General features: G+C 38.6%; 2 protein-coding genes across 2 annotated transcripts in view; one reads left to right on the top strand and one right to left on the bottom strand.

The window, feature by feature from the left end:
• Window positions 1–26,125, top strand: part of LOC134650479 (uncharacterized) — a 166,278-nt gene that overhangs the window by 58,538 nt on the left and 81,615 nt on the right. The window lies entirely within an intron of this gene.
• Window positions 5,092–26,125, bottom strand: part of LOC134650480 (neuropeptide Y receptor type 2-like) — a 61,721-nt gene continuing 40,687 nt past the window's right edge. The window contains exons 4-8 of the mRNA XM_063505436.1: window positions 23,093–23,241; window positions 10,795–10,916; window positions 8,124–8,218; window positions 6,146–6,271; window positions 5,092–5,307 (exon numbers count right to left, since the gene is read on the bottom strand). Of these exons, the coding sequence (XP_063361506.1) occupies window positions 5,092–5,307; window positions 6,146–6,271; window positions 8,124–8,218; window positions 10,795–10,916; window positions 23,093–23,241 (708 nt within the window). The remainder of the gene's footprint in view (window positions 5,308–6,145; window positions 6,272–8,123; window positions 8,219–10,794; window positions 10,917–23,092; window positions 23,242–26,125) is intronic.

The raw sequence follows: 26,125 nt of genomic DNA, 5'->3' as shown, positions 1-26,125 counted from the left end.
AAACAGATTTCATTAGTTAGGTTTACAAAAGTGTTCTTTATTTCTTCGGAAGCCGTTCGAATTCTTCCGAACTCGTCCGCTCCCACGGCTCATATATGAGCCAGAACGCTTATGGTGACGTCACATCGTGGGATTTGACAGGTTAATAATTCTTCTCCAGAGTTCACTGGTGTTGAGTATTCCTTATCTTTCAGAGTTCCCCATAGAAAAAAAAACCAATGGCGTTAAGTCGGGCGACCGGGCGGGCCAGGTTAGGTAGGATTAGGACGTTGCTTCCACCTCTCAGGGTATTGTTCGTCTAGCCAATTTACGAACTTCTAGGCTGAAGTGGGTCCGTCGTGCCGGAACCACATAGTTCTTCGGCTTTCCAAATCCGTACACAATGTGAATATCCGCTAAATGAGTCGGAGGATAATGCGGCATGGCGAATTTTATTTATTACAGTCAATCAAATGTTTAAGATTTTATCTTGCGTGACAATCAATAATAATATGAAATATGTAATTTTATTGACATCAATTTCAAACTATCAGCCAGTTATCGTGAAGGTAAATAGTTTGCACTCTCGCGATTGAGAACAGAACACAATTTCGGTAGTGAAACCTTTTTGTAGGATAGATACCAAACTTAATTAAGTGAAACTGGCTAATAACCATGCAGTTAGTGCGTCTGCGTGTAAAATTTGTTGGTGGCTACGTCACGCATAAGGGTGTGTTAGAATTGAGATTTTTTAACTTGTGATTTGTTTTAAATAATTAATATCTGTTAAATTATGGGTTTTTGGACTATATGTTATATAACTTTATATACTCTAATTAGGCTCTAAAATCGTTGGTTTAAATCTTTCGGGTTATTAACGCCCATGGAGTATATAGGTACCAGGAAAGGAAACTTTCCGTTTTGCGCTGTAAAGGCTATGTCATATTAGGTGTATGTTTTATTTGTAAATATTTGATGAGTTAGAGGGATATTAATGTAAAAAGATTGTATATAGTATTCCACCTTTTATGGTGCCGTTAATAATAATTACTAAGACGTAATTAATTATGTTGGGGCACTAACTGTACCATTCAACGAAACGAATAATTTAAGCAACAGATACTGAAAGCCAGAACGGTGGCTCAATTTATATAAAGCCATTACACATTTGGGTTCCAATCCTGGTACAGATGTACATATTGCATAATCTTTTACCATTATATTTTCACGGAAACGTACGAACGTGTTATGCTCAAAAAGTACTGAGGTTGACTGAAGTAGCATGACAAATACGAACCTATCCGAGAAAATACGATGCTAAAGGATTATGCACTACACTACATCTGTAAGGGCATTTATTTGTGCGTTTATCACAGATATTCCTGAGTTATGGATCTTTTTTGAATGTATGTACATATTATTATCTGCGTATCTCTTTCTTATCTCATTCTAACAAATAGCTTTGTCCCTACTTACGTAAGCAAAACTTACAAGTGTATCATAGGCTAATAGAATAAATCAGGTAGGTAGATTTAACTGGAGTTTAATGAAATATGGGGCATTATCTATGAAAAGGGACCTTATTGTCGATGGCGCTTACGCCGCACAGCGTCAGGCGGCATTGTATTTATATCGGAGCATCGTTAATAATGGCGTAAGCGCCATCGACAATAAGGTCCCTTTTCATTGCTAAAGTCACATATTGTGAATATAGGATGACCGCACTAGCCACCTTTTTGTTGCATGGTGTAAAAGATCCTTTGTTTAAATATTAGGTATATGAACAAGAAATCAAAACGAATATTAGCTGTGCCAATTTATCGTTAAAATAACAATCAAATCAAGAGGCGGAAGTGGTAATATTTTGTCGAGAACAATAAGTCTTCGTAAAATGGGTATTAAGGGCTTAACCGAGAAGCGTGGGGCGCTTTGAAATATGTTTTTGCCAATAATTGGGGGAATTCATTCGATTTTCATATAGACAACGGTAGACTGAGACATGGTAGACTACCGATTTTTTTTTTTTTTTTTTTTTTATTAAAAATGGGCTTACTCATGGCCACAGACTAGCCGAGGCGAAGACGTGGCCTACGATGGAGCGAGTCTGCCCAGAAGGTGCCTGTTCACCCTTGATTTGAAGGTTGCCGGGTTATATGAGCTCGGAAATATAGACGCCGGCAAGGAATTCCATTCCTTGGCAGTGCGCATAAGGAAAGAGGAAGCAAAGCGCTTCGTGCGGATTCGTGGAATATCTACCAGGTAAGGATGGAAACCGGCCGTGCGTCTAAAAGTCCGATGGTAGAATGGGGACGGTGGAATAAGCTCGTGTAGCTCTTGAGCACACTCCCCGAAGTGCAATCTGTAGAACACCGACAGACTGGCGACTTTCCGCCGATGGGCCAAAGACTGAAGCTTACCCGTTAGCTTCTTGTCACCAATCATCCTCCTGGCTCTGCGCTCCACTGAGTCTAAAGCAGCGAGTTGGTATTTAGCTGAGCCGTCCCACAGGTGGCTGCAATACTCCATACACGATCGGACTTGAGCTTTATAAAGTGTTAGAAGCTGTCCAGGTGTGAAGTATCGCTTCACCTTATTTAGGACGCCCAGCTTTCTGGCCGCAGTCTGTGCTTTAGACTCGATGAAGGTGCCGAAGTTGAGGACTGAACTCAACTCCACGCCGAGGAGTTCCAGGCTGTCAGTAATAGGTACAGATGCACCTCGGAAAGAAGGAGTCAGTTCGAATGGACTCCGTTTTGCGGAAAACAGACACGCCTGCGTTTTTGAGGCATTGAACGCGACCAGATTGTCGTCCCCCCACTGGGAAACGAGACTAAGGGTCAGGTTCATCCGCTCAACCATGGCCTCTCTCTCTGAACGTATCTTGTCCCTGCTGTCCCCTGAACTAGCCAAATATCTCTCAACAACCGTACTGTCGTCTGCATAACCTACAATGCTGGGTTGCAGCATGTCGTTAATGTGGAGCAGGAAGAGGGTTGCGGAGAGAACAGACCCCTGAGGAACACCGGCGTCAATGGCCATGAGGTCCGAAGAGCAGCCATCAATGACTACTCTGATCGACCGTTCACTCAGGAAGTCAGATAGCCAGCTACAAAAGTCAGCAGGGATGCCGTATGCAGGAAGCTTGCTAAGGAGACTTGCGTGCCAAACCCTATCAAAGGCCTTCGAGATGTCCAGTGAAACAGCAAGCGCTTCACCGTTCCTTTCGATGGCCTCGCCGCAGCAGTGTGTGACATACGCTAAAAGATCCCCAGTAGACCGACCCCGGCGAAAGCCATATTGACGGTCACTGAGCAGATCTTTTTCTTCGAGGTATGTCAGCAACTTGCCATTAAGTACCCTTTCCATGACTTTACAGAGCATGGAGGTAATGGCGATTGGTCGGTAATTGCAAGGATCAGCACGACTACCCTTCTTGGGTACTGGCTGCACGTTTGCAAGCTTCCAGGATTTCGGCACTGTTCTAGTTTGGAGAGAGAGGCGGTACAGGCGTGTCAGTACAGGAGACAACTCAGGCGCACACTGCTTTAGTACACGTGCAGGTATACCGTCTGGCCCATTAGCCTTATTCACGTCAAGATTCTGCAAAGTTCGGCGTACCTCTTTTTGATGTATAGCAATTCCTTGCATAGAGGAACTGCATTGAGGTAGCGTAGGTGGAAGTTTTGAGCCTGCGTCTAGACGTGAATTGCTCGCAAACAGAGAAGCAAACAAGTTTGCTTTCTCCGTTGCGGAGTGGGCCAACGTACCATCAGGTTTCTGCAGAGGTGGCAGTGTGGGTCGGCAGAAGTTGGATTCGACCGCTTTCGACAGGGACCAGAACCGCTTACTACCAGGAGGGTAGGAGGCGAGTTTGGCCCCTATACGACTGACGTGGTCGAATCGAGCCTTTCGAAGCACCCGTTTGCAGGACTTGGCAGCTGAGTTAAAGGCTTTCTTCTTCGCGCGAACCCCCCGTGCTCCAGCTTTAGTCTCGCGGGCCAGTGCCCAAACCTGGTACGCAGACTGCTTAAGGGCCTCGGCCCGAGCACACTCTGAATCGTACCATGCTTGGGCCCTGTGATCAAGTGATAGGTCGGAGAACGGAATAAAATATTCCATTCCCCGCCGAATCACATCCGCAACAGCCTCAGCAGAACACGAGGGGTCACCCGAAGAAAAACAGACCTGCTGCCAGGGGAAAGACGCAAAGAAATGCCGCATCTCATCCCAGTCCGCTGACTCGTACCGCCATACTCTCCTCGTGCCCCTAGGGCAGAGATCGGGAGGAGAGTGGATCGACACGGATTTCACCAGACAGTGGTCGGATGATCCCAGCGGAGCTGAGACCGAAACCGAGTGCCTGTCTGGGTCAGTTGTCAGCAGAAGGTCTAGGCAATTGGGTGTATGGTCAGCAACATCCGGTATACGCGTCGCAACATTTACCAGCTGGGTAAGGTTTAGGGATACAGCAAATTTGCGCGCTTCCCTTCCAGCGTGGCAAGTTTTCTCATACGGGAACAGCCACTCCTCGTGGTGGGCGTTAAAGTCCCCGAGAAATACGAGTTGAGCCGCAGGGTACCGTTGTTGGGCTTTATCTGCCATCTCAGTAAGGTGGTCAAAGAGCCTAGTTGTCTCCTGGTTTCCGCTGTGCGATCGGTAGACACAGGCATACAGAGTTTTCTCTGAGCCCGTGTCAACCATAATCCACAAAGTGGAGAACCCGGCAGCCTCAAAGCAACGGAGACGCTTGCAGCAAATGTCGTCGCGGACGTACACACAGACCCCAGCACGCGCTCTGAACTTTTGTTCCAGTGAGTAGCCTGGGTAGTTGAGGTACGCCGCGTCCGCTGGAGTTTTGATTTGCGTCTCCGTCAAAAAGAATAGGTGCGGTTTTTCGGTTTCGAGATGGTGGTGGACCGGATCGATATTTGAGTGCAACCCCCTGATGTTGGTGAGGTGCACTTTCAATGGGAGGAAGTGCCGCCGGTATTTAATCCTATTCTTTTTTCTTTTTACTTTCATGTTTGTGGGGTGTGGGATGGGTGAAGAATGGCTGTCGAGGTGTTGCGTTTACCAATTGGATCACTTGAGCTAATCCAGACAATGAGGAGCTCACTTGGAGACTGCGGGGACGCCCGAGCCCCCCTGAAATAGCCCACCGGGTCCTCCCGTCCAGTCGCCAACTGGCACGGTGGAGCTATTCCAGGATTTTTCGCTAGGTGGCAGGGCAGCCTCTCGCACGTGGCTGTCGTACAATTGGGCCCCCAACTTCCTGCGGTCGGCCACCGGCAAGACCGTGCCTCGGATCCCGCTACCCTCCAGCGTGAGCTACTCGGCCCGACGTCACTCAAGGATCCAAAAACCGGTACTAAGCAACACAACTGACAACCAATCATCCCCCAAAGGCTCTGGTACTCCCGCACACAGACGGAACGCAGCTAGGCTACTTGGCGCCTGACTCCGGCGGGAGGGTGGTAGCAAACCAGGCGGCCCCTTCCGGGACCTACCACCGCTGGTTTGGACGTAGTTTAAGGACATACCCGGGTCCAACGATGGGTAGTAATTTAAAGATTTTACTACTTACAGATTTAATTTTTTATGTAACCACCGGCGGCTTACGGCGCGATTCGGGAAATGAATTAGTGATTCACTAGATATGAAATAGTAAATATATGTGACGTTCCACGGCAAAAGGTACCTACCTTATGGCGGCTGGGGCTTACGCTATTATTAACGCCGCTCCAATATTCAGCCGGGCAATGGTACCTTTTGCCGTGGAACGTCACATATATTATCATATCTAGTGAATCTCTTATTCATTTTCTGAATCGCGCCGTTAGTCGTTCCACGAGACTTGCATCGCAACGTGTCGTGTGGTCCATCCAGACTAAGGATTTTTAGTAACTGAGTGTTTTATATGGTAAATTCCAGACAGACTTTCTGAATCTGAACCCGAATTCCTCCTAGGCGCTAATATTACTTATGGAAACCAGGGTTAAATAAAACATTCAAAGAATTTTCTTCTAATTTTAAGAATTGAAAGGGAACTTTCGTACTTGCAGCCCACCACGCGTTGTTTTATAAACTTCTAATAAGCCTGCAAGACTAGTTAATTTGCCGTATAACAAAAATTTCTCATTCAGTTGGACAAAATCATGTGACTTACCTTTTTCTTGTTTTTCATATGATTCGCGTCCCGTATTTCCAGCGCGTTCCCTGGCGCTCGGGCACCCCACAGCTTCAAGGACATGTGTGCGTATGCGAACGTTATCACGCACAGAGGAATGATGTACTGGGGGAGAAATGTTACATTAGTCTTCTATTTTTGCCAGACAGAGGTTGTTAAGCTTTAGTGACAGTAAACACATGGCAGTGGCACATTGCTCTGTGGTAATAACCAATGAATATAAACGTTGTTGAGTGTCGACCATGCGTCAGAAAGCGCCAAGCTAAGAAAGAAGAAACCACCAAGGTGAACCGATGTTCTATTTAACCCTTAAATGCATAATGATGTATATATGCATCGTATATTTGATGGTCCGTGGCTCAATATGCAGCTATCCAAAATAAATGACAATGAGTGATATCATAAGAAAAACTAATCCGGTTTCCGATTTTTTATATAAATTTACGCAATATTTTAATTTATAAAAATTACATTCTTTTTAAGACGATATGTCAGAAAATTTGAAAAAAATTCATAATTTGATGATTTTTAGTATGTGATATTGTATGTTTTTTTGGGTTTAGTAATTATTTTATATTTAAAAACTCTATCATAGGTGTATCACAAATAGTGTACCTTTCTGATGATAGTAGTATTTATCTTATCATATATCTCTTACTGAAAATTATATATTTACATAAATATGATTTAGCCTATGCAACTTCTAACACTGATTTCGCAGTGAAAATCGATGTTATATTTTTTTTACCATTTTTCCCATAATCAGCAAACAATTACGTAACACATATATTAATTTCGGGCAAACAGAAAAAATCATGCATTTAAGGGTTAAAATTTCAGTGTACGAGTATCACCATTGATACTCGTACACTGAAATTTTAAATTCCATACCAAGGTAAGGTCCAAACCAAGGCGTAAGATGGCAGGCCTAAATACTCAAGTAAGTGAAAAATCCGGTTTTTACAGAAGAGCGGTTCAAAGGTACATAATCTAAAATGGTTTTTACGCCTGAAACCCTAAGCTGTATAAAAAAGGCATTGTTTCTTTTGTGCACCGCGGTGACTACTGAGAAGGATCAAGCCCGTTTAAAAGGCAATTTTAGCGTTGAATGAATTATTACTTTCATGGAACCATGTTGTCAAAATATCACAGGATGTAATGAAACCAAGCCTGCATCTCAACGGTTGTAAAAAAATGATTAATGAGTCGATATCATCTATCACATCTGTTTACATCGAATGCCTAAATAAACACACAGTTCCTATTCTTAGAATCATCTACATAAATATAGGGAACGCAATGACTTCCTGTGGTAATTTTATACAATGATGCTATAAAAAATAGCCCTGCACAAGTGCACATACATATACTTTCCAACTATAGTTTGATTAATTAAAATATTAATATTTTACAGAACCTAATAAACCGACCCCTTAAAAAAGGCTTTATAAAGCTCCTGAGGGTACTGGGATATACCGCAACTGAAACATTTTATTGGGTTTGAAATTATAGAAATAGGATAACGAGGCCTAATTTCTGGTTGTGAAATATAGGCTCAAATCGCCCAAGGCGTAATTTTAGACACTAAAATTGTGGAAATAATTATCTACCACTTCCATTGTACTTTATGTGCATATTCCTAACGGTTATCTACTAGACTGCAGCGGTCGGCAACCTTTTAGCAGCCAAGGGCCACAGAGTAGTTAACGAAGTTGACGCGGGCCGCACTTTGTTAATATTTATGACTTTATCAGACATTGTCGTTTGTCAATATTACATACAAAATAGCCAGGGTGGTTCGCGGGCCGCAAGTGACAGGTTCACGGGCCGCATGGGCCGCGCGGGTTGCCGACCGCTGTACTAGAGGATAGAGGCCAGATTTATCGGTTGTTAGAATTTGTAAAAGATATAAAATTAAAAAAGTCGCATATAGTAATAAAAAATAAACATAACTTACCTGACAAATGTATAATATTAGTCGATAAATTGCCAAGGAATGTAATCCAAATTCACTAGGAGCACAAAATGGTTTCTTGTACAACAACTTGGTAACTGTAACAAAACATTATAATGAATTTTAAATTATGTTAAATTTAAAAACAATCTCGATATTAGGGATGCATGAATGGCTGAATGCTTGACCAGACCTAAAATGTGACAGTGATAGGCAAAAAAGATCACTTGAGCGGTGTGAAGTTATTCATTCCACCTAAAATAAGATAAAATGAGGTATCGACGTAAAACTGAATCTTTAAAAACATATTTTTTTATAAGTTTGTAAAATGTACGAGAATGTGAATTTAAAGAACTTCCAATATACCTATACCGTATAACAAACCCCTGCGGCTAGGGAACGGACGCCTGCTCGGGCTTGCGCCATCCACCTAGCGGTCATATCTGTCGTAATAGACGCGTTGTGTTATAGAGAGTGAATCTTTTGTACCAGTACTATTATTTATTCTAATATGACTACGTGCTGCGTGTAGTGTAAACTCCCCGAAACATGTCGCGCGAGTGACTAAAATACCTGATTTATAGGTACCGTATAATTGGCATAGTGTTTTTTTAAACTTTCCAATACTTATTTATTACCATTATTTATTCTGTAGCTTCTTTAAGAATCATTTTTCCCAGTAAAACAAAACGGCGCGCCAACGTCACTAAAATCTTTTATAGATTAATTTTGTATTAAGCAGAAACGTCTGCGAACGATGCTATTAAGCTTCGAAATAAATTAAAAGTGGAAAAATTCACTGTCTTGGGTGGGATCTTTTATAGAATCCCTTTATTGTCAACGTCTCTATTAAGGGGTAAATAAAAAGCGGCCAAGTGCGAGTCGGACTCGCCCATGAAGGGTTCCGTATTTAGGCGATTTATGACGTATAAAAAAAAAACTACTTACTAGATCTCGTTCAAACCAATTTTCGGTGGAAGTTTACATGGTAATGTACATCATATATTTTTTTTAGTTTTATCATTCTCTTATTTTAGAAGTTACAGGGGGGGGGACACACATTTTACCACTTTGGACGTGTCTCTTGCGCAAACTCTTCAGTTTAGAAAAAAATGATATTAGAAACCTCAATATCATTTTTGAAGACCTATCCATAGATACCCCACACGTATGGGTTTGATGAAAAAAAAATTTTTGAGTTTCAGTTCGAAGTATGGGGAACCCCAAAAATTTATTGTTTTTTTCTATTTTTGTGTGAAAATCTTAATGCGGTTCACAGAATACATCTACTTACCAAGTTTCAACAGTATAGTTCTTATAGTTTCGGAGAAAAGTGGCTGTGACATACGGACGGACAGACAGACGGACAGACGGACAGACGGACAGACGGACAGACGGACAGACGGACAGACGGACAGACAGACAGACAGACAGACATGACGAATCTATAAGGGTTCCGTTTTTTGCCATTTGGCTACGGAACCCTAAAAAGGGAATTTAACAATTGAAGGTATCAAGAGCGAGATTTATTCGTTCAATCGAAAAAGCCCCTCAATAAAGAAAAAAAAAGCGGCCAAGTGCGAGTCGGACTCGCCCATGAAGGGTTCCGTATTTAGGCGATTTATGACGTATAAAAAAAACTACTTACTAGATCTCGTTCAAACCAATTTTCGGTGGAAGTTTACATGGTAATGTACATCATATATTTTTTTTAGTTTTATCATTCTCTTATTTTAGAAGTTACAGGGGGGGGGACACACATTTTACCACTTTGGAAGTGTCTCTCGCGCAAACTATTCAGTTTAGAAAAAAATGATATTAGAAACCTCAATATCATTTTTGAAGACCTATCCATAGATACCCCACACGTATGGGTTTGATGAAAAAAAAATTTTTGAGTTTCAGTTCGAAGTATGGGAAACCCCAAAAATTTTTTTTTTTTTTTTCTATTTTTGTGTGAAAATCTTAATGCGGTTCACAGAATACATCTACTTACCAAGTTTCAACAGTATAGTTTTTATAGTTTCGGAGAAAAGTGGCTGTGACATACGGACGGACAGACAGACGGACAGACAGACAGACAGACAGACATGACGAATCTATAAGGGTTCCGTTTTTTGCCATTTGGCTACGGAACCCTAAAAAAGCGAGGTTCAAATTAAACGGTACTGACAATAACCCTTTAGGTCTTTTACTTTTATTTGAGGTGATAAATGAAAATACGTGAGTATTTATTCTTGGTAGCAAATAAAGATCTTTCAAATATTTACCTACTTGAACCGTGTAGGTATTTAAGACGAAAATGGAGAAATATTTTTTTTTCTACAGGGTCTTGGAGATGTTGAGAGAACTTCGTACTTTTCTGTTCGTAGGCGCTTTTCACCACAAAACGGATAAACCACACGTAATCGCCTACGCTCGTAGCGCAAGCGCGCGCTGGCGCTGGCAGTGAATGCGTTAATACCAGTGTTGGCCGAAACGTTAATGCAATTGAAAATGTTGGCCATTAACCATTATAAATTGAACCGTAAACTGTAATCGTCCGTTACGGTTTAAGGTTCAATTTATAATGGTTAATGGCCAACATTTTCAATTGCATTAACGTTTCGGCCAACACTGGTTAATACTAGTCTGTCGCCTGGTAGCTACGAGTAACAAATTATTATAGTAATACCTGGGTCTAGTTCTGGAACCATAGTCACTTCCCACGACATGGCCATGGGAGCCGCTAGCAGAAATGCCAACATCCATATCAAAACTATTATAACTTTTGCCACCCTCTTGGAAGTGTGAGCACTGTAACAAAGAAAAAACATTTTGGTAACGTAAAGTCCACAAGAGAACTGACTAAGCGGACAAAGCCTGTGTGTCTGACGCTACTCGAAATCAGAGCTATTTCGATTCTTTTATGAAATGACCCTTGTAAAATAACCCACCCTCCTTTTGCTTTGCCGTAGTTGGGTAAAAAGGTCCCTAAGCTTTTTCCTATTGTGTTGCAAAGGAAAGCTTAAAAATGTAAAAACATAGTTTTGGGATACTTTTTCTCGTTGAAATGTAAAGAGCTCGTAATTCTAAGTAGCAATAACGTCAAATAAAAAAACTGTCATATTTTTATGGCCTCAAGGTCGTATCAAAACCATAACAAATTGTTAAATCTGAATCGGGCTTTAGATAATAAAGTGTGGTGAGTGAGTAGATCATTTGAATACCTCGCCTGCTTAGCTGCTTCTTTTGCTGACTGTGGTGAACACAACTTAAACTTTCTAACTTAAATACAGTGGTTTTCTTTGAAGTAAGTACACATTGGCCTTGTTTCGGGAACTTACGTGATTAGTTTCATGTAATTACAGAGTCGTTCTTATATTGCTTGTATCAAGTAGTATTTCTACGAGTATTTCTTATTTGGGAATTAACGTAACATTACGGTGATTAGAGATACGAATAGGTAAATACAGTGGAATCCGTTTATTATGACTCCGCCTATACTGACCAACCGCGTACTATGACGTAATTACTGTGCGAAGTTTGTTTTTCATATAAAATTCTTAGTGACAAAGTCGGATAAGATGACTTCGCTTATAGTGACAAACCGCTTACTATGACCTAAAAATCCTATTTTCATGAAATTATGTCCGGTTATACTGACACTTCGCTGGTTTTCGTGGCCGTCCCCGTGGATCTTTCCCTGCGAGGACGTTTGGTGCGTGCGTGGCGTTTAAGTTGATTTAGTTTTGACTCTCGGTGACAAGTTGACAATTGGTTCCAGGTTATTAACACGCATTTCTTACAAAGGAATTCGAGATTAATTCGGAAAAATTAACAATAATAAGAAATTAATCCACTATGCTTTATATGACATCCGCTTATGACGTGTTTGTCACTTCCCTTCGATGACATTGAATAATATATAAGCGGATTCTACTGTAGGTACTATGTACATAGTCCTGTTTAGCTAACATTAGTTGTTTGTAGAAATAAACCTAATTAACCTAAAGGCCTAAGAAACACGTTAATTAGCATAATATATATTAAGTATGGAATATTATAATGATTACTCTCAGATGGCTTCACTAATAACCGAAATTTACAATTAAGTACAGCATGTAAATATGTGACCCGCTCAAGCAAATTATAATATGTATCAAACAAGTTGTACGCGCGGCTACACCCGCGGTTGGTCTGTGTCATTCTTATTTTTATTTTATATTTCTAACACTTATCCAGGGAGTGGATTCAAAAAATAATGTTTATTCCTAGTTGTTATAAAAATTAGCTGCATTGCCATCGTTGTTATTACGACATACAATTAGTGAAACCAGACTGAAACAGATAAAATAAAAACATTCCAGCTAAATATCGTTAGCATTTATTTTTTGTTCTGAACATGTTATGGAGTTAGTGATTCTAGCTTAATTTGTTACCTATTTTTTCTTAAAATGTAATGAAATGATATATAATAAATAAATAAATAAATATTATAGGACATTATTATAGCCCCACGGTAAGCTCAAGAAAGCTTGTGTTGTGGGTACTCAGACAACGATATATACAATATACAAATACTTAAATACATAGAAAACAACCATGACTCAGGAACAAATATTTGTGCTCATCGCACAAATAAATGCCCTTACTGGGATTCGAACCCAGGACCGCGGCTTCACAGGCAGGGTCACTAATACCCACTAGGCCAGACTGGTCGTCAATATATTTCTTGAAACTTAGTCTAATAATTAGTGTATTGTAATGGACACCAATTCAAATTAACAATAATTACTACCTATAACCTTATACCGATAAATTGACATTTGTTAAGCTTGGGGCTCTGATGAAGTGATGTTCGTGGTAACGAATTATTCCGCTTACGTCAGCTGCCACTTAGGTCAGATAATTTATTTTCATACATAAATAGTATAAGCAAAATGTTTAGTTTAATTTATTTTTATCTCTTTTGATAATGTCCAATTCTTACCTACCTTAACGAGTTGAAAATGGTAAATAATGTAGACTTACACCACTATTAAACCACTAATATAGTCATTTTCTCTTAGCGCTTAAAGTTTCGTGTACCAAAAGCTCTAGGTTATCAGTTTTTTATCGCATGTCCTATAGTTTTGGAAGTACCTACGTACTAGAAGCTAGGTACTTGAATAGTCGAATATAATATTGCTAAACAACTTTTATCGTGTGAATGTTATCTGTGTGCTTTAGATACGGTATGATGAATATGAACACATTAACCTGCAGAGGTCACCATTATATTAGCTATCGATATTGTGATTTTATAGATCGTGAAATACCATATTTTCTTAGTATTTTTCTGTATAACATCAATTCATATTTTCTTTAAATCCTACTTATCCAATAATAAATCTAAATCATTTATATACACACTCTAACGCCCACCAAATATAAACACGGATATTATGAGTAGTGACTGAAATCAAGAAATACCTCATAAATTTCACTGGGTATGCCATATTGTGTTAACGACTTGTGGATCAGTGATTTAGAAGATGAAGCCAGGAGGCCAATTTGAACTTACATTTTGACGTCAAAATGATATCGAAATGATGGTATTTTGTTATCATTATCTCGTGCATTCCGCTCGCACTTGTCCATATCCATACATGTATTTAAGCAAGACGAATAACAAAATGAAATTATTTCCATATGCTTTTGACATCAAAATCTAGCTTTGAATCGGCCTCGACGTATCTTCCGATCTCTGCGCGGATGTTTTGACGTGAACTGAAGAGTAAATTGACGGAAATTTGAAATAGTATAATATACAATCGTGATTATACCTACATCTTTTAAATTGAGTAGCGCGTTAAGGCCACGAAGCTTGCTGCGTAGCTAAGCCCGTGATAAAAAAATAACTAATTAATATCACTATTGTTTAGAATAAATAGAGGAAGGTAAGTACCTACTATTTCTTAAACATGAACATTAAAATCAAGCTTTACAGAGTGGTGCTACTATTTTCCATATTTTCGTTTTTTCCTAGTTGCGATTTCTGCCATTCGCAAATTTTACCACTTTTTAATTTCTCAATAGTTTCTTTCCCGATAGCATCTCTAACCAATTCGCAATATATTCCAATATATTGCAATTCCTATATATTTATTTTTCAATAGATTATTTCCCTAACAGGATTTATAACCATTCGCATAATTTCCCGCTATATTTCATTTGTTTATAATCACTAAAGAGTGTCATTTTGACAGAGCCTAGTTAGGTACGACGACGAGCGAAGCGAGGAGGAGTGTGTTAGGTGAACTGCGACCAAAACAGTGCGCGAAGCCGAGCGAGCGAAGCGAGCGTGCCGCGGCAGCAGCCGGCGAGCGCCAGAACCAACATATTTTATTGAACAATATTGATTTACATTACAGATAATAAGAAAAGTTATCCAAACTATTCGAATGGTTTGAAAACGTATCAGGAAAATAAGCTATTGAAATATAATTATATAGGAAAATATGCAAATTGGTTAAAAAAGTTTCCGGGAAAGGAAGCTAGTGAGAAATAATAAAATGGTAAATTTTGCGAATGGAAATACTTATTGCTTCCAGTAAAATTCAATTTTCGGGAAATAATCGCTACTCTCGCTTTACAGGAATTATTAATTAAAAAGGCTACTAACTCGGATTCTACATAATTGTTGGCTTCGGCACTGTTATGGTTGTACATAAATAAAAAAAAAGCATGTGAAAATAAGCTGTAACAATCATAATTATAATTACATATAAATGGGGAAAATTCTTTTTAAGAAAACAAAGTCAATCTTGCCTTCAAAAGTCCTCTTCGCTGGTTTTATTTCACTTTTTATTATCATATTCACTGAAGCTATAAATCGCTCGCATAAAATGTACAGTAAGCAATAACTTTAACATTTCTTTCTGTACCCCTACTGTAAATTTCATTTGATAGCGTGACGTGACGTCCGTGTTTTCGTTAAGTGTCATATTGTATGGGATTTTGTGTTTCCAAAACGTCCCGCTTAGCACGCTGTTCAAAATAGGTAGGTACCATACAAAAATAGACAACGCAAACGCGAATGGTCGTCACGCTATTGAATGAAATTTACACTAGCGTGATTCTCCCTATTCACGTAAATAGATTTACTTTATTTCCCATCATACAATTTATGGGTTACCTCGACATGTCAAAAAACAAAAAACCATGCGTCTTTAAACAACGGAATGGGTACAAGGTGCGGTCTAAAGATCAGGGCTCGGGCATGTTAACCACTTGTGTAAATAATTTAATTGTGACGACCCATTTCTGTCGGGTACCTAACTAACCATTTTACAAATATTAGTGTGCATGCCCTATGTAAAGCCAGCACATTGAAATGTTTAAATAAGGTGACTATATTAAAGCTCCCTGATCACAACCCACGTACAAGCAACATATTTTTACATGTAGGTACATTATCATTGTCTAAAGATCTACCTACGATACCTATACCATACAGGCTATACGTAAAGTTCATGTGGGCAACGTGATTGTGTGCATTTTCTGTCGCGTATATTCTACAGGGTGCTTCCTGTAACAGGAGCAATAAATTAAACTAAAGGCTGTACTCCTCAAACTGACCAACATTTATTCAGAAACTTTTAAAAAATATGAATCCTTTATACTTCCTCTTTTTCATACAAAATAAATATTGCCTTCAACGTACGCTGACATCAGTGTGTTTGACGTTGCTTGTCACGCTTTAAAAATAACAAAATTTGCAATACATTGCGTCTTAGAATAAACTTTAAAGTGTAAACAAAAATGTATGTGAACCATAATACGTCATCATCATTAACTTAAGAGTTATTCTCTTGTCGGTGGAGTATCTTCCAGCATTCCCTATCTTGCGCCAGCTCTTTGACTTTCTGATACGACACGACCCCCACTTTTTCTTTCACTTGGTCTAGAAAGCTGCGTCTGGGTTTTCCTTTACCCCGCTTGCGTCCTATCCGCCCCTCCAGGATAGTTTTAAAGAAGTGGTCGTGTCGTATTAAGTGTCCAATCATTTTTCCGCGACTATTTGCATTGGTGTTCAGGATAGCTCTCCTTTCATTCACTCTTCTTAGCACCTCCTCATCATAAAGTATTTTGATATTTCACGTCTTACTACATTTTCATGAATAGTCTGACAATGAGATGAAATAACAATGATAAACAAAATGATGTAGGTGTTATAATGTTATAATTTATTTCCATGAATACAAAAACGACGAGGATGCAATTTTATTAGTGAAGACTTAGACCTATAAGGCCCACTTGCACCATCCCACTAACCCGGGGTTAAGCGGTGAAATCGTTAACCTAGTGTCTAGTTGTACTGGTAACCATGGTAGCTCTAGGTTTAATCGGTTAACCTCGGGTTAGTAGAATGGTGCAAGTGGGCCTAAGTAACTATGTTGCACGGTTTTATGCCATATGTATAACGTTTCTATGGGAACGAGCAAACCTTAGAATTCCCTATTGCCCTATCCGAGAACCCTCCCGGAACGTGATTGGCCAGTAAAAGGCTCGTACTGCTGCCCCTAGTAGGCCGCTCAATTTACCCAAACCCACATATAAACTTCAAAAAAACCCGGATTACTCCTTACATTGCTCACCCGACGTTGAAAATGCCTTAACCAAGTTCCATTGCATTGAGAATTTTGTTCAGTTATTTTCCTAGTTATTGTTGACAAGCTAGAAAGGTCGCTTTTTAACATTTCCAAGTAGGTTATTTGCATATCTCAACTGGAAACGGTCGGCGGTTTGCATATTACATTAGAATAATTTCGGGACAGTACAATAAATACGAGCATTCAAAAGCGCACATAATCTTATTCTATTAAACGAGCAATTCTTGTACCTATGTGTATTTATTTATTTCAGGGATCTCGGAAACGGTTCTAACTATTTCAATGACATTTGCTATAATGGGGGTTTTTAGGGGCGAAAAATCAATATAGCTAGATCTTATTTCTGGGAAAACTCGCAGTTTTTATGTTTTCCGAGCAAAGCTTGATCTCCCAGATATTTATGTCATATAAAATGGACACATAATTGACAATAGAATGTTTACTCAATGATATAGTATTATAAAATATCGCGGATGTTTCAGATCAAAAATAATTATTGACATGAAAGTAAGAGCAATGAAATAATTTTGTAATATTTAATACTACCAGAACCTATGAGTACATGTTTTCTGGGACATATTCTGTTATATATATGCAGACTGATTTAAAATATATTAGGCCTTGTATAATTTGACAGCAGTAGAAAAAGTTATTCACTAACAGGTCTAAATCGCGTGATCTTTCGTCAGATCTATGCTAGGTAGGGTGTTATGATTCTGTTGTTTTTAACCTATAAAGAAAATAAAAAAACTAGTTCATATATTCCTTGAATATTTATAAAATATAAATAAATATCATAACTATCATAAATAAATATCATAACTATCATAAAAAAAGCGCTGGTGGCCTAGCGGTAAGAGCGTGCGACTTGCAATCCGGAGGTCGCGGGTTCAAACCCCGGCTCGTACCAATGAGTTTTTCGGAACTTATGTACGAAATATCATTTGATATTTACCAGTCGCTTTCGGAGAAGGAAAACATCGTGAGGAAACCGGATTAATCCCAATAAGGCCTAGTTTACCCTCTGGGTTGGAAGGTCAGATGGCAGTCGCTTTCGTAAAAACTAGTGCCTACGCCAATTCCTGGGATTAGTTGCCAAGCGGACCCCAGGCTCCCATGAGCCGTGGCAAAATGCCAGGACAAAAGCGAGGATGATGATGATGATCATAACTATCGTAAGTTGCCCTAAGCCTATTCTTTGAATTTTCGAAATCTGCTATTCTCTCCTGGGGCATCCGAAATGATGTTAGAAGAAAAAATGTTAGAAGTAGCTAATTAAATAGTCCCAGGGTCCGTACAAAGGAGCTAAAGGCATCTTTACACTTGTCAGATTTTTATTATTTCATACAAAAAAAGCGGCCAAGTGCGAGTCGGACTCGCCCATGAAGGGTTCCGTATTTAGGCAATTTATGACGTATAAAAAAAAACTACTTACTAGATCTCGTTCAAACCAATTTTCGGTGGAAGTTTACATGGTAATGTACATCATATATTTTTTTTAGTTTTATCATTCTGTTATTTTAGAAGTTACGGGGGGGGGGACACACATTTTACCACTTTGGAAGTGTCTCTCGCGCAAACTATTCAGTTTAGAAAAAAATGATATTAGAAACCTCAATATCATTTTTGAAGACCTATCCATAGATACCCCACACGTATGGGTTTGATGAAAAAAAATTTTTTGAGTTTCAGTTCGAAGTATGGGGAACCCCAAAAATTTATTGTTTTTTTTCTATTTTTGTGTGAAAATCTTAATGCGGTTCACAGAATACATCTACTTACCAAGTTTCAACAGTATAGTTCTTATAGTTTCGGAGAAAAGTGGCTGTGACATACGGACGGACAGACAGACGGACAGACGGACAGACGGACAGACGGACAGACAGACAGACATGACGAATCTATAAGGGTTCCGTTTTTTGCCATTTGGCTACGGAACCCTAACAGTGTGGTTACAACAGTTTTTCCTCCAACTGTACCATCAGCAGCAAAAGTGCATGGCGACTTTATCAATGAATTCATTCATAATTTCTCCATGCAATTTCGCAACTCACCTGTACCTGTACGAGAACACCACTGTGCAGTGCAATAATGGATACCCTCGTAGACACCTGCGACCACTCCGCGCTCACTGTAACTGCTACAAGTTTAAAGATAAATAACTAGTCATTTGTAACGTTCTCAAACGCCATCTAGTTCACAGATTTTGGCTATCAACTTTAATAGCGGAAAATCTGCGCAAACTGTGCCTTTCACTTCTCTTCGTTAGAGTGACGTAATCTTTTACTAACTTCCAACTTGCTTGAACCCTTTACATTCCATTTGTAACAGACTGACATAGAATCTACCTTAATTTATTTACTATAATTACTTTGACAGTAGGGCTCCATATAGCATATGAGTACACTAGTAGGTAGTTAGTTTTGATTCACGCTTTACTAACCTGTGAAATTATAATATTAAATATAATATACCTAATGATTATTATATAATATATAATTATTAAATCAACATTTATTGTTTAATTAATTAAATACAATAAATTACCTGATTGAGCTTTTTAATTTAGAGTCTGTGCGGAAAGAGGAGAGTCGTGGAATGTATGGGGCCCAATACAATCCACGACTCTTCTCTTTCCGCACAGGCTCTATTCATGTTATCTTCAGATGCCATCTGTTGTAGGGCAGATAAATCAAAATACGCGGGAATGAAAAATACCAATAATATGCAAGGGTACTAAAGGTTCTCCAATTTAGGCGTTCCCATGGGAGCGGAGATCGAGGTTATTTAATGGAGTGCAAAGAGGATTCGAGGCTATTGTCCGTCAGCAGAACGTCGGATCAATAAAGAACCCTGTGATTATTAAGGAAAACCATGTGTTTAAGATGTGAACAAGAGCCAGCAACTGCAATAGGCCAGACACCGCCTTTAGCGTCTGGTGTTGACTTGAACCATGGATGTGAAGAAAGCAAAACTATTTGTCTTTTGCAAAAACCATGGGCATGGTATTTACTAACAGTTATTGTCATTTATGCTAAACTTACTACTACATATGTACCTACTTAGTCTAATTTTACAGTCTCTGACATTTCCTTACAATACGGGAATGTGAAAATAATATTTTTTCTAAGTTGTTTAATTGTTCAAAGAATTTGATCATTATTTTTGATAACGTATCTTTAATTACAGATGGCGTCAGTGAGGAGGAGTATACAGGGTGACATTTGAGTCGTGATCAGTAATATGTTTTTCTAACTCCATAAACAACGAGCAATTTAATGCCCCTACTCTTACTAAAATCAGACAAGATTTTTTTTTGTTTATTTTTTGTCATTTATTTTACTTTTACAAGTGGCAATGTGGTATTTAAACAGCTTTGTAAGATATTTCAAATTAAGTAAATTTTATTTCTAACTGGGACAAATGACAAAATTGATGTCAATGACAGTTCCGATTCAAAGAGGCGATTCAATTTACTAATTTAAATATCTTAATAAGCCGTTGTAATATCCTAAATCCACTTATAAAAGTAAAATTAATGACAAAAAATAAACAAAAAATAAAAAAAATCTTGTCTGATTTTAGTAAGAGTAGGGGCATTAAATTGCTCGTTGTTTATGGAGTTAGAAAAACATATTACTGATCACGACTCAAATGTCACCCTGTATTAACGAGGAATGTAATAGGTATGTGCTTAACAAACATTATTTATTACTGACATCACGCACGCGATCTATGTTTCGTAACAAATCGATAAATTTACGAAGAAAATTGGGAGATGATAACAATTTTGGAGGTTGGTTGGTAACTTCGTTAGTATAGGCAGGTAACCTCGTTGGCTATGGCTATAGTCGGTATAACAATATCTCAGTTTCACTTCTGCAAAATCTAGGTAGGTAATCATATTGTACCTAAGTCAAAATAAATGCGAACCAATATTTCAACGACACGTGTTGTCACGTTTGCAATATATCTTTTACCGTAAACCATATATGTACTTACTCTATTATTTATATTTAGGGATTGGGAAGTCTGAAGTATGAGATAGAAAACAAGAGATCCAATTCTCAATACCTATTAGATGGATTTAATAAATACGGTCCCCGCTAGGAAATTAAACAAAAACATTAAGATAACGACAGAAAATTACAGTAGCGAAGGGATTTAATTCCGCATCCAAGAAACGTGTGTTTACACAGTTCACGTGGGCTGCTACATCAAGACACACCTAGACCGATATTCCGCGAGGTACCCAGTGGCGGATTTGCAGTCTTTGCCGCCCTAGGCTCCAGGCCTTGTAGCCGCCCCTTTCTCAGCATCAGCCCCCATCATATTGACTACATTTAGGTCAGGCAACGAAAAGATATAGAGGGAAATGCATGGGACACATTTTTAATTTAGTAACTTTATTTGGACTCGTTAGGTGGTGAACATATTAAAAGTCCCAAGTCCCAGGTTTTTCGCTTATTATATCTCAGAAACTATGCGTCCTTGTGACATGATCATTATGTCTGTAATTTTGCATTAAATTTCCTTCAATACATAATATGTATATTTACGGTGGTGTAAGATTTTAACCAGTTATTACCAATTAAAAAACAAAACGTCTAAAACGCATTTACGATAGCGATGTTGCCACTTTGCGACGTAGTCTAGGTACATATACTTGGTCAAGCAGATCGTGTCAGTAGAAAAAAGCGGCATATTTGAAAAATGTAGGCGTGAAGGGATATCGTCCCATAGAAAATTTGAATTTCGCGCCTTTTTTTACTGACAAGATATGCTTGACAAGCTATATTATCTTTATTGATAAATGTCAGAATGTATCTAGTAACGCTTTGCAAAAAAAAATAGGTTTTACAAAAAAAAACAGCTACTTATTCATTTTAAGTGACAGTTTTACCAATAACAAATTAAATTTGTGTTTTGTACAATAAAGAGTTTATACATACATACATAACATTTACTTTTTATGTACAAAAACATTCAAGTTTTTTTTAATAAGAAACAAGAATAACTAACAATTTTTTCCCTCTTTTGGCTTCCAGCGAATTCCAGAGAAGTAGAAAGGACATTTTAGTCTTTAAATATGATCAGTAATAAGCTGTTAAAATCTTTCAGGTTCCTTTCTTCGTAAGCACCGTGAATATTATTAAAGCAAAATCAATGCAAAATTACATTTTTCAAGAGCGGATATCTCGAAAACTATACAAGCCCCCCTCTAAACTATGTGCGTGAATCGCGGCGCCACTTCTCGGAGCGAACATATCGCGACGTTGACGTATGACTCCACACTCGCAAACTTCACGGTGATTTCGCAGTTTAGTTCGCGCCAAGATGGCTGAAAAGCATCAGCTGATCAAGTTTAACTGTCATTTATCTATGGCATCATACTTGCTATAGCTATTTTTTCATTTTGTTTTGTTGTAAACCGTAAAATATAGCTGCTATATATAATAGGTATAAGTACCCAATTAATATTTATCTTGCAATGCAACTGATGAGCCAAAATAGTATGTAATGTGGAGTCTTGCAAGTTCGCGCTTCCTTTGACGCTGGCCGAAAAACCGACAAAAGACGGGTAACAAGGCGTGAACATTCTGCGAAATCGACGCCACGGCGTCGACGGCTCGCGCCGCGATTCGCGCACAAGTGTGGAGGGCCCTCAAGATATCAAAAAACTTATAGCAAATTTAATCGACTTTCATTTTGTATAATGATCATGTCGTTAGAACGCATAGTTTCCGAGATATAAGCGAAAAACCGAAAAATGGGACCTTCAAACCCCCCTCTACCCCTGACTCAAGGGATACGGCCGGGGACTTTTGAATTTTTGATATGTTCACCTCCTAACTAGTTCAAACAAAGTTACGAAGTCAAAAATTGTGTTCCAAGCATTTCCCTCTATGTATAGGTAGAGGTACCTTTTTTGAGAATTCGTTGCCTGGCGTAATTTTGAGTTATTTCTTGTTATCAACAGCGAATTTTTTGTCACAATTTGCCGCCCCTAATATCTCGCCGCCCTAGGCTCGTGCCTACTGTGCCTTATGGGAAATCCGCCACTGGAGGTACCTAAATGGTCTAATGTAATTGAGCCGTAAACCTATCATCGGTCTAGGTATCTGTGGCATTAATTTGATTTATAGAAAGGAATATGACGTAGTGCAATCTAGAAGTAGAGGCGTATTCAGTTTTTAATTAAAATAAAATACTAGATTATACAGGGTGCGTAGCCAACATGTCAATCGTTTACGCTCCGTAGCGAACGAAACGCAACGTTCTGTCACTGTCGACAATCTGCAAATCAAATGGAGTATGGTACAATGATTAGTTTACCTCAGTGGTGTGATGATGGCGCGATGTCGATCAATGGCAATGGCTGTGAGCGTGAACACGCTCACGTTCACGTTCAGCGCCTGCACGAACGGGCAGAACGGGCACATGAAGTGTGGTAGCAGCCATCGCTGCAACAGCGCAGCTTGGAACTGGAGACAAAAAATATATTAGCAAACATTAGCATAAGTTCACGAAATTAAGCTAAATTAAATAATAGGTTTAATTCAGATCTTTAGAATCTAGAGATTTCGTTAGTTTATTTTAGCTAACAATAAGTATGTACCTAATAACTATGGTTAGTATTTACCTACCTATTTAACCTAAAACTAAAAAGAAATTAAAACATACAGGTCGCCCAGTTAAAGCCACCAGGATGCGTAGCCAACATGCCAATCGTTTACGCTTAGTAGCAAACAAAACGCAACTGTGAAGGTAGGGACACACTTATCCCACGTACGTATGAGCGATAGAGAGAGAGATAAAGAAATTTCGATTTTGCTTTTTCATGGGCCTCAGAACATTTAACCTGTCACTAATTTTGTCAAGGATATTGGCAGCGACATCGCCCGCGTCAGCCCTGCAGCAGTAAGACTACAACAGCAACGTCGCTGCAGCAGTCGCCATACGAATTAAACTGTATCACACTAACTATCTCAAACAGAATAGCATTAATTAATTTATTTGTTTATTTAAAATTTAAATCAGGCAACAGGCCCATATTACAAATACCTTACAGACTAACATACATTACCTATATATTTTATTAACCGACTTCCAAATCTCAAAAGGAGGAGGTTATCAATTCGGTTGTTTGTTATAAACTTAACACTAAACACTATTTAATACACTATTTAATATCCGTACTATTTACGTAGGTCGTATCAAGACCATTTGCAAAGCCACTAAGCTATAGTAAACGTTAAACTGGTAGGTAACAAGCTGTCTTTTGTAAGGTCTTATTCTCAAATATGCATTTGATGAATCGTAATGATATTTAAAATGTTTTAGCTACATCCACGCTACATCTGTCCAACCTAGTATAAAAACAGTATTCTCGCACATTCAATTCCAAGTTAAACCGATTTTGATAATTATTTATTTATTGTTTATTTACGTTGTTTGACTTCGTTGGAGTGTAGCAACTTCTAGTCAAGCGCGACGCTAAAATGTTCATGTTTCTGAATGCAGCCCCTGGCCGGAGTCATAAATATCCGGATTAATGTTTGTGCGAGCGAGCATCTCCTAAATTCCTAGGTGAACACAAATTTAACCTAAGACGAATTTAAGGTCTAAATTTCAGACATATTCGCCCGATTTTACTCTGTTTAATTTGATAAATACTATCTTCAGATTTATTATTTTCCAAATTTTTTAGTACCTAGTCGTTGGTCTAATTTAACTACTAGAGACAAACCAAAGAAAGTCTGCAGCGCTAGATTAAAAGTAGTTTTTAAAAATCAGTATGCGACAACACCACTGAAAATGGATTAAATAGTCTTGATACTTGTGAAATTTCTACCATATTTACCGTCTATGAAAAAATTAAGCTATATGCACAGCTTAATTTTTATGGTAAAATAAATTTCATTCCAACAATAGATGTCACTATTAATATGTAGACATATACTAATATTGATAAATAATATTGGGAGAATGTGACATTTGGCTTCATCAAAATTAATAAGCTTTTGTAATATCCGCGACGGCGGTAAATAGGTACAGAGGGCCTACCGCGAACACCGAAGTTCTCAATATGCGAGCATCTTTCTCTTTTACTCCCATTAAAGCGTAATTAGATTGACAGAGAAATTGCCCGCAATTTGCGAACTAAAGTTTTCGGAAAAACGAAATAAACCATTAAAACAATAAACATATATTAAAAATTAATTTTAGCTTTAACTAGTAGGTACCCATGCCGTGAGCATAAGCATGGAGGTTGTGGGTTCGTTCGAGCTCAAAACCCGGCTAGTACCAATGAGTTTCTCGAAATGTTAGAGGAAGTTCATAAGTATGCCTATACCTATTAGGTGTGTTCAATTTGCTGTGAAACCTTAGTGTAAACCAATATTATATTATCTAAGTAGGTACATATGGTGAAGTATTAAGATGTTACATTCCACTTACCCGTCATCAACTCCAAATTTTGTAAACATTGTCGTTTTTCAGCTTGAATCGCCTCGTGCTGACTTTTTACAAGTGTAAAATTATTCGTCATGCGGAAAAGTAACTCCCGCACGCCGGTTTTGTAAGGTTTCACCATGTTTATTCCGTTCATCACAAAACACAATGAATATTTAAACGATTTTGACAAACACATACCATAGTGCATGACGTTTACTGACTGCTTAAAAAACATTGCCATATGTAGTTTTTTAATTCGATGTCAAATTATTGCGCTGCAGACTTTCTTTGGTTTGTCTCTACTTACCATGTAACTTTCAGAATAAAATCTCTTTTCAGAATAAAAGCCTAGTTATCATAAGCATCGGCAGCAAATCTGATCTTGCAACCCAGAGGGGCAATTAGGTCGTACCTATTGGGATTATTTCCTCGCCACGTTTTTCTTCACCGAAAAGCGAAAAGAAAAGAGAGAGCGAAAAGGTACCTAGCGGACATTTCGTACATAAAATCTGAGACGCACTGTGACACTGGCACGAGACAAAATATATTTGTACTAATATTATGGTTAGCTTGGTCTCAATACTTTCAAAACTAGTTAGTGTCTGTAGTAAAAAAGTTTCTTTCTTATTGATTTTTGTTCTTCGTTTTCTTACGTATTTTATTATGGTTATTTCTACGTATTTTCCAATGACTGAACTGTGTTCATATTATTAACCTTTTCGACGCCTTTTCGAGCTGTCACGCCTGACGCCACGTCACCGAAGTGTCAAAACTGAAATTGAACTTTATGCAATGCACGTAGGTCTATGTTGCTCTGTGGTCTGTGACCGATTAATCGGTCTTTGGCGTTGAACCTACGGTGCGGGTATATCGGTCATTGGCGTCCAAAAGGTTAATGAGAACAATATGATG

Source organism: Cydia amplana, chromosome 8 (assembly GCF_948474715.1).
Source record: "Cydia amplana chromosome 8, ilCydAmpl1.1, whole genome shotgun sequence".
Lineage (NCBI taxonomy): Eukaryota > Metazoa > Arthropoda > Insecta > Lepidoptera > Tortricidae > Cydia > Cydia amplana.
Note: the sequence above shows the minus strand (reverse complement) of the source record. Positions and strands in the feature narration are given on the sequence as shown.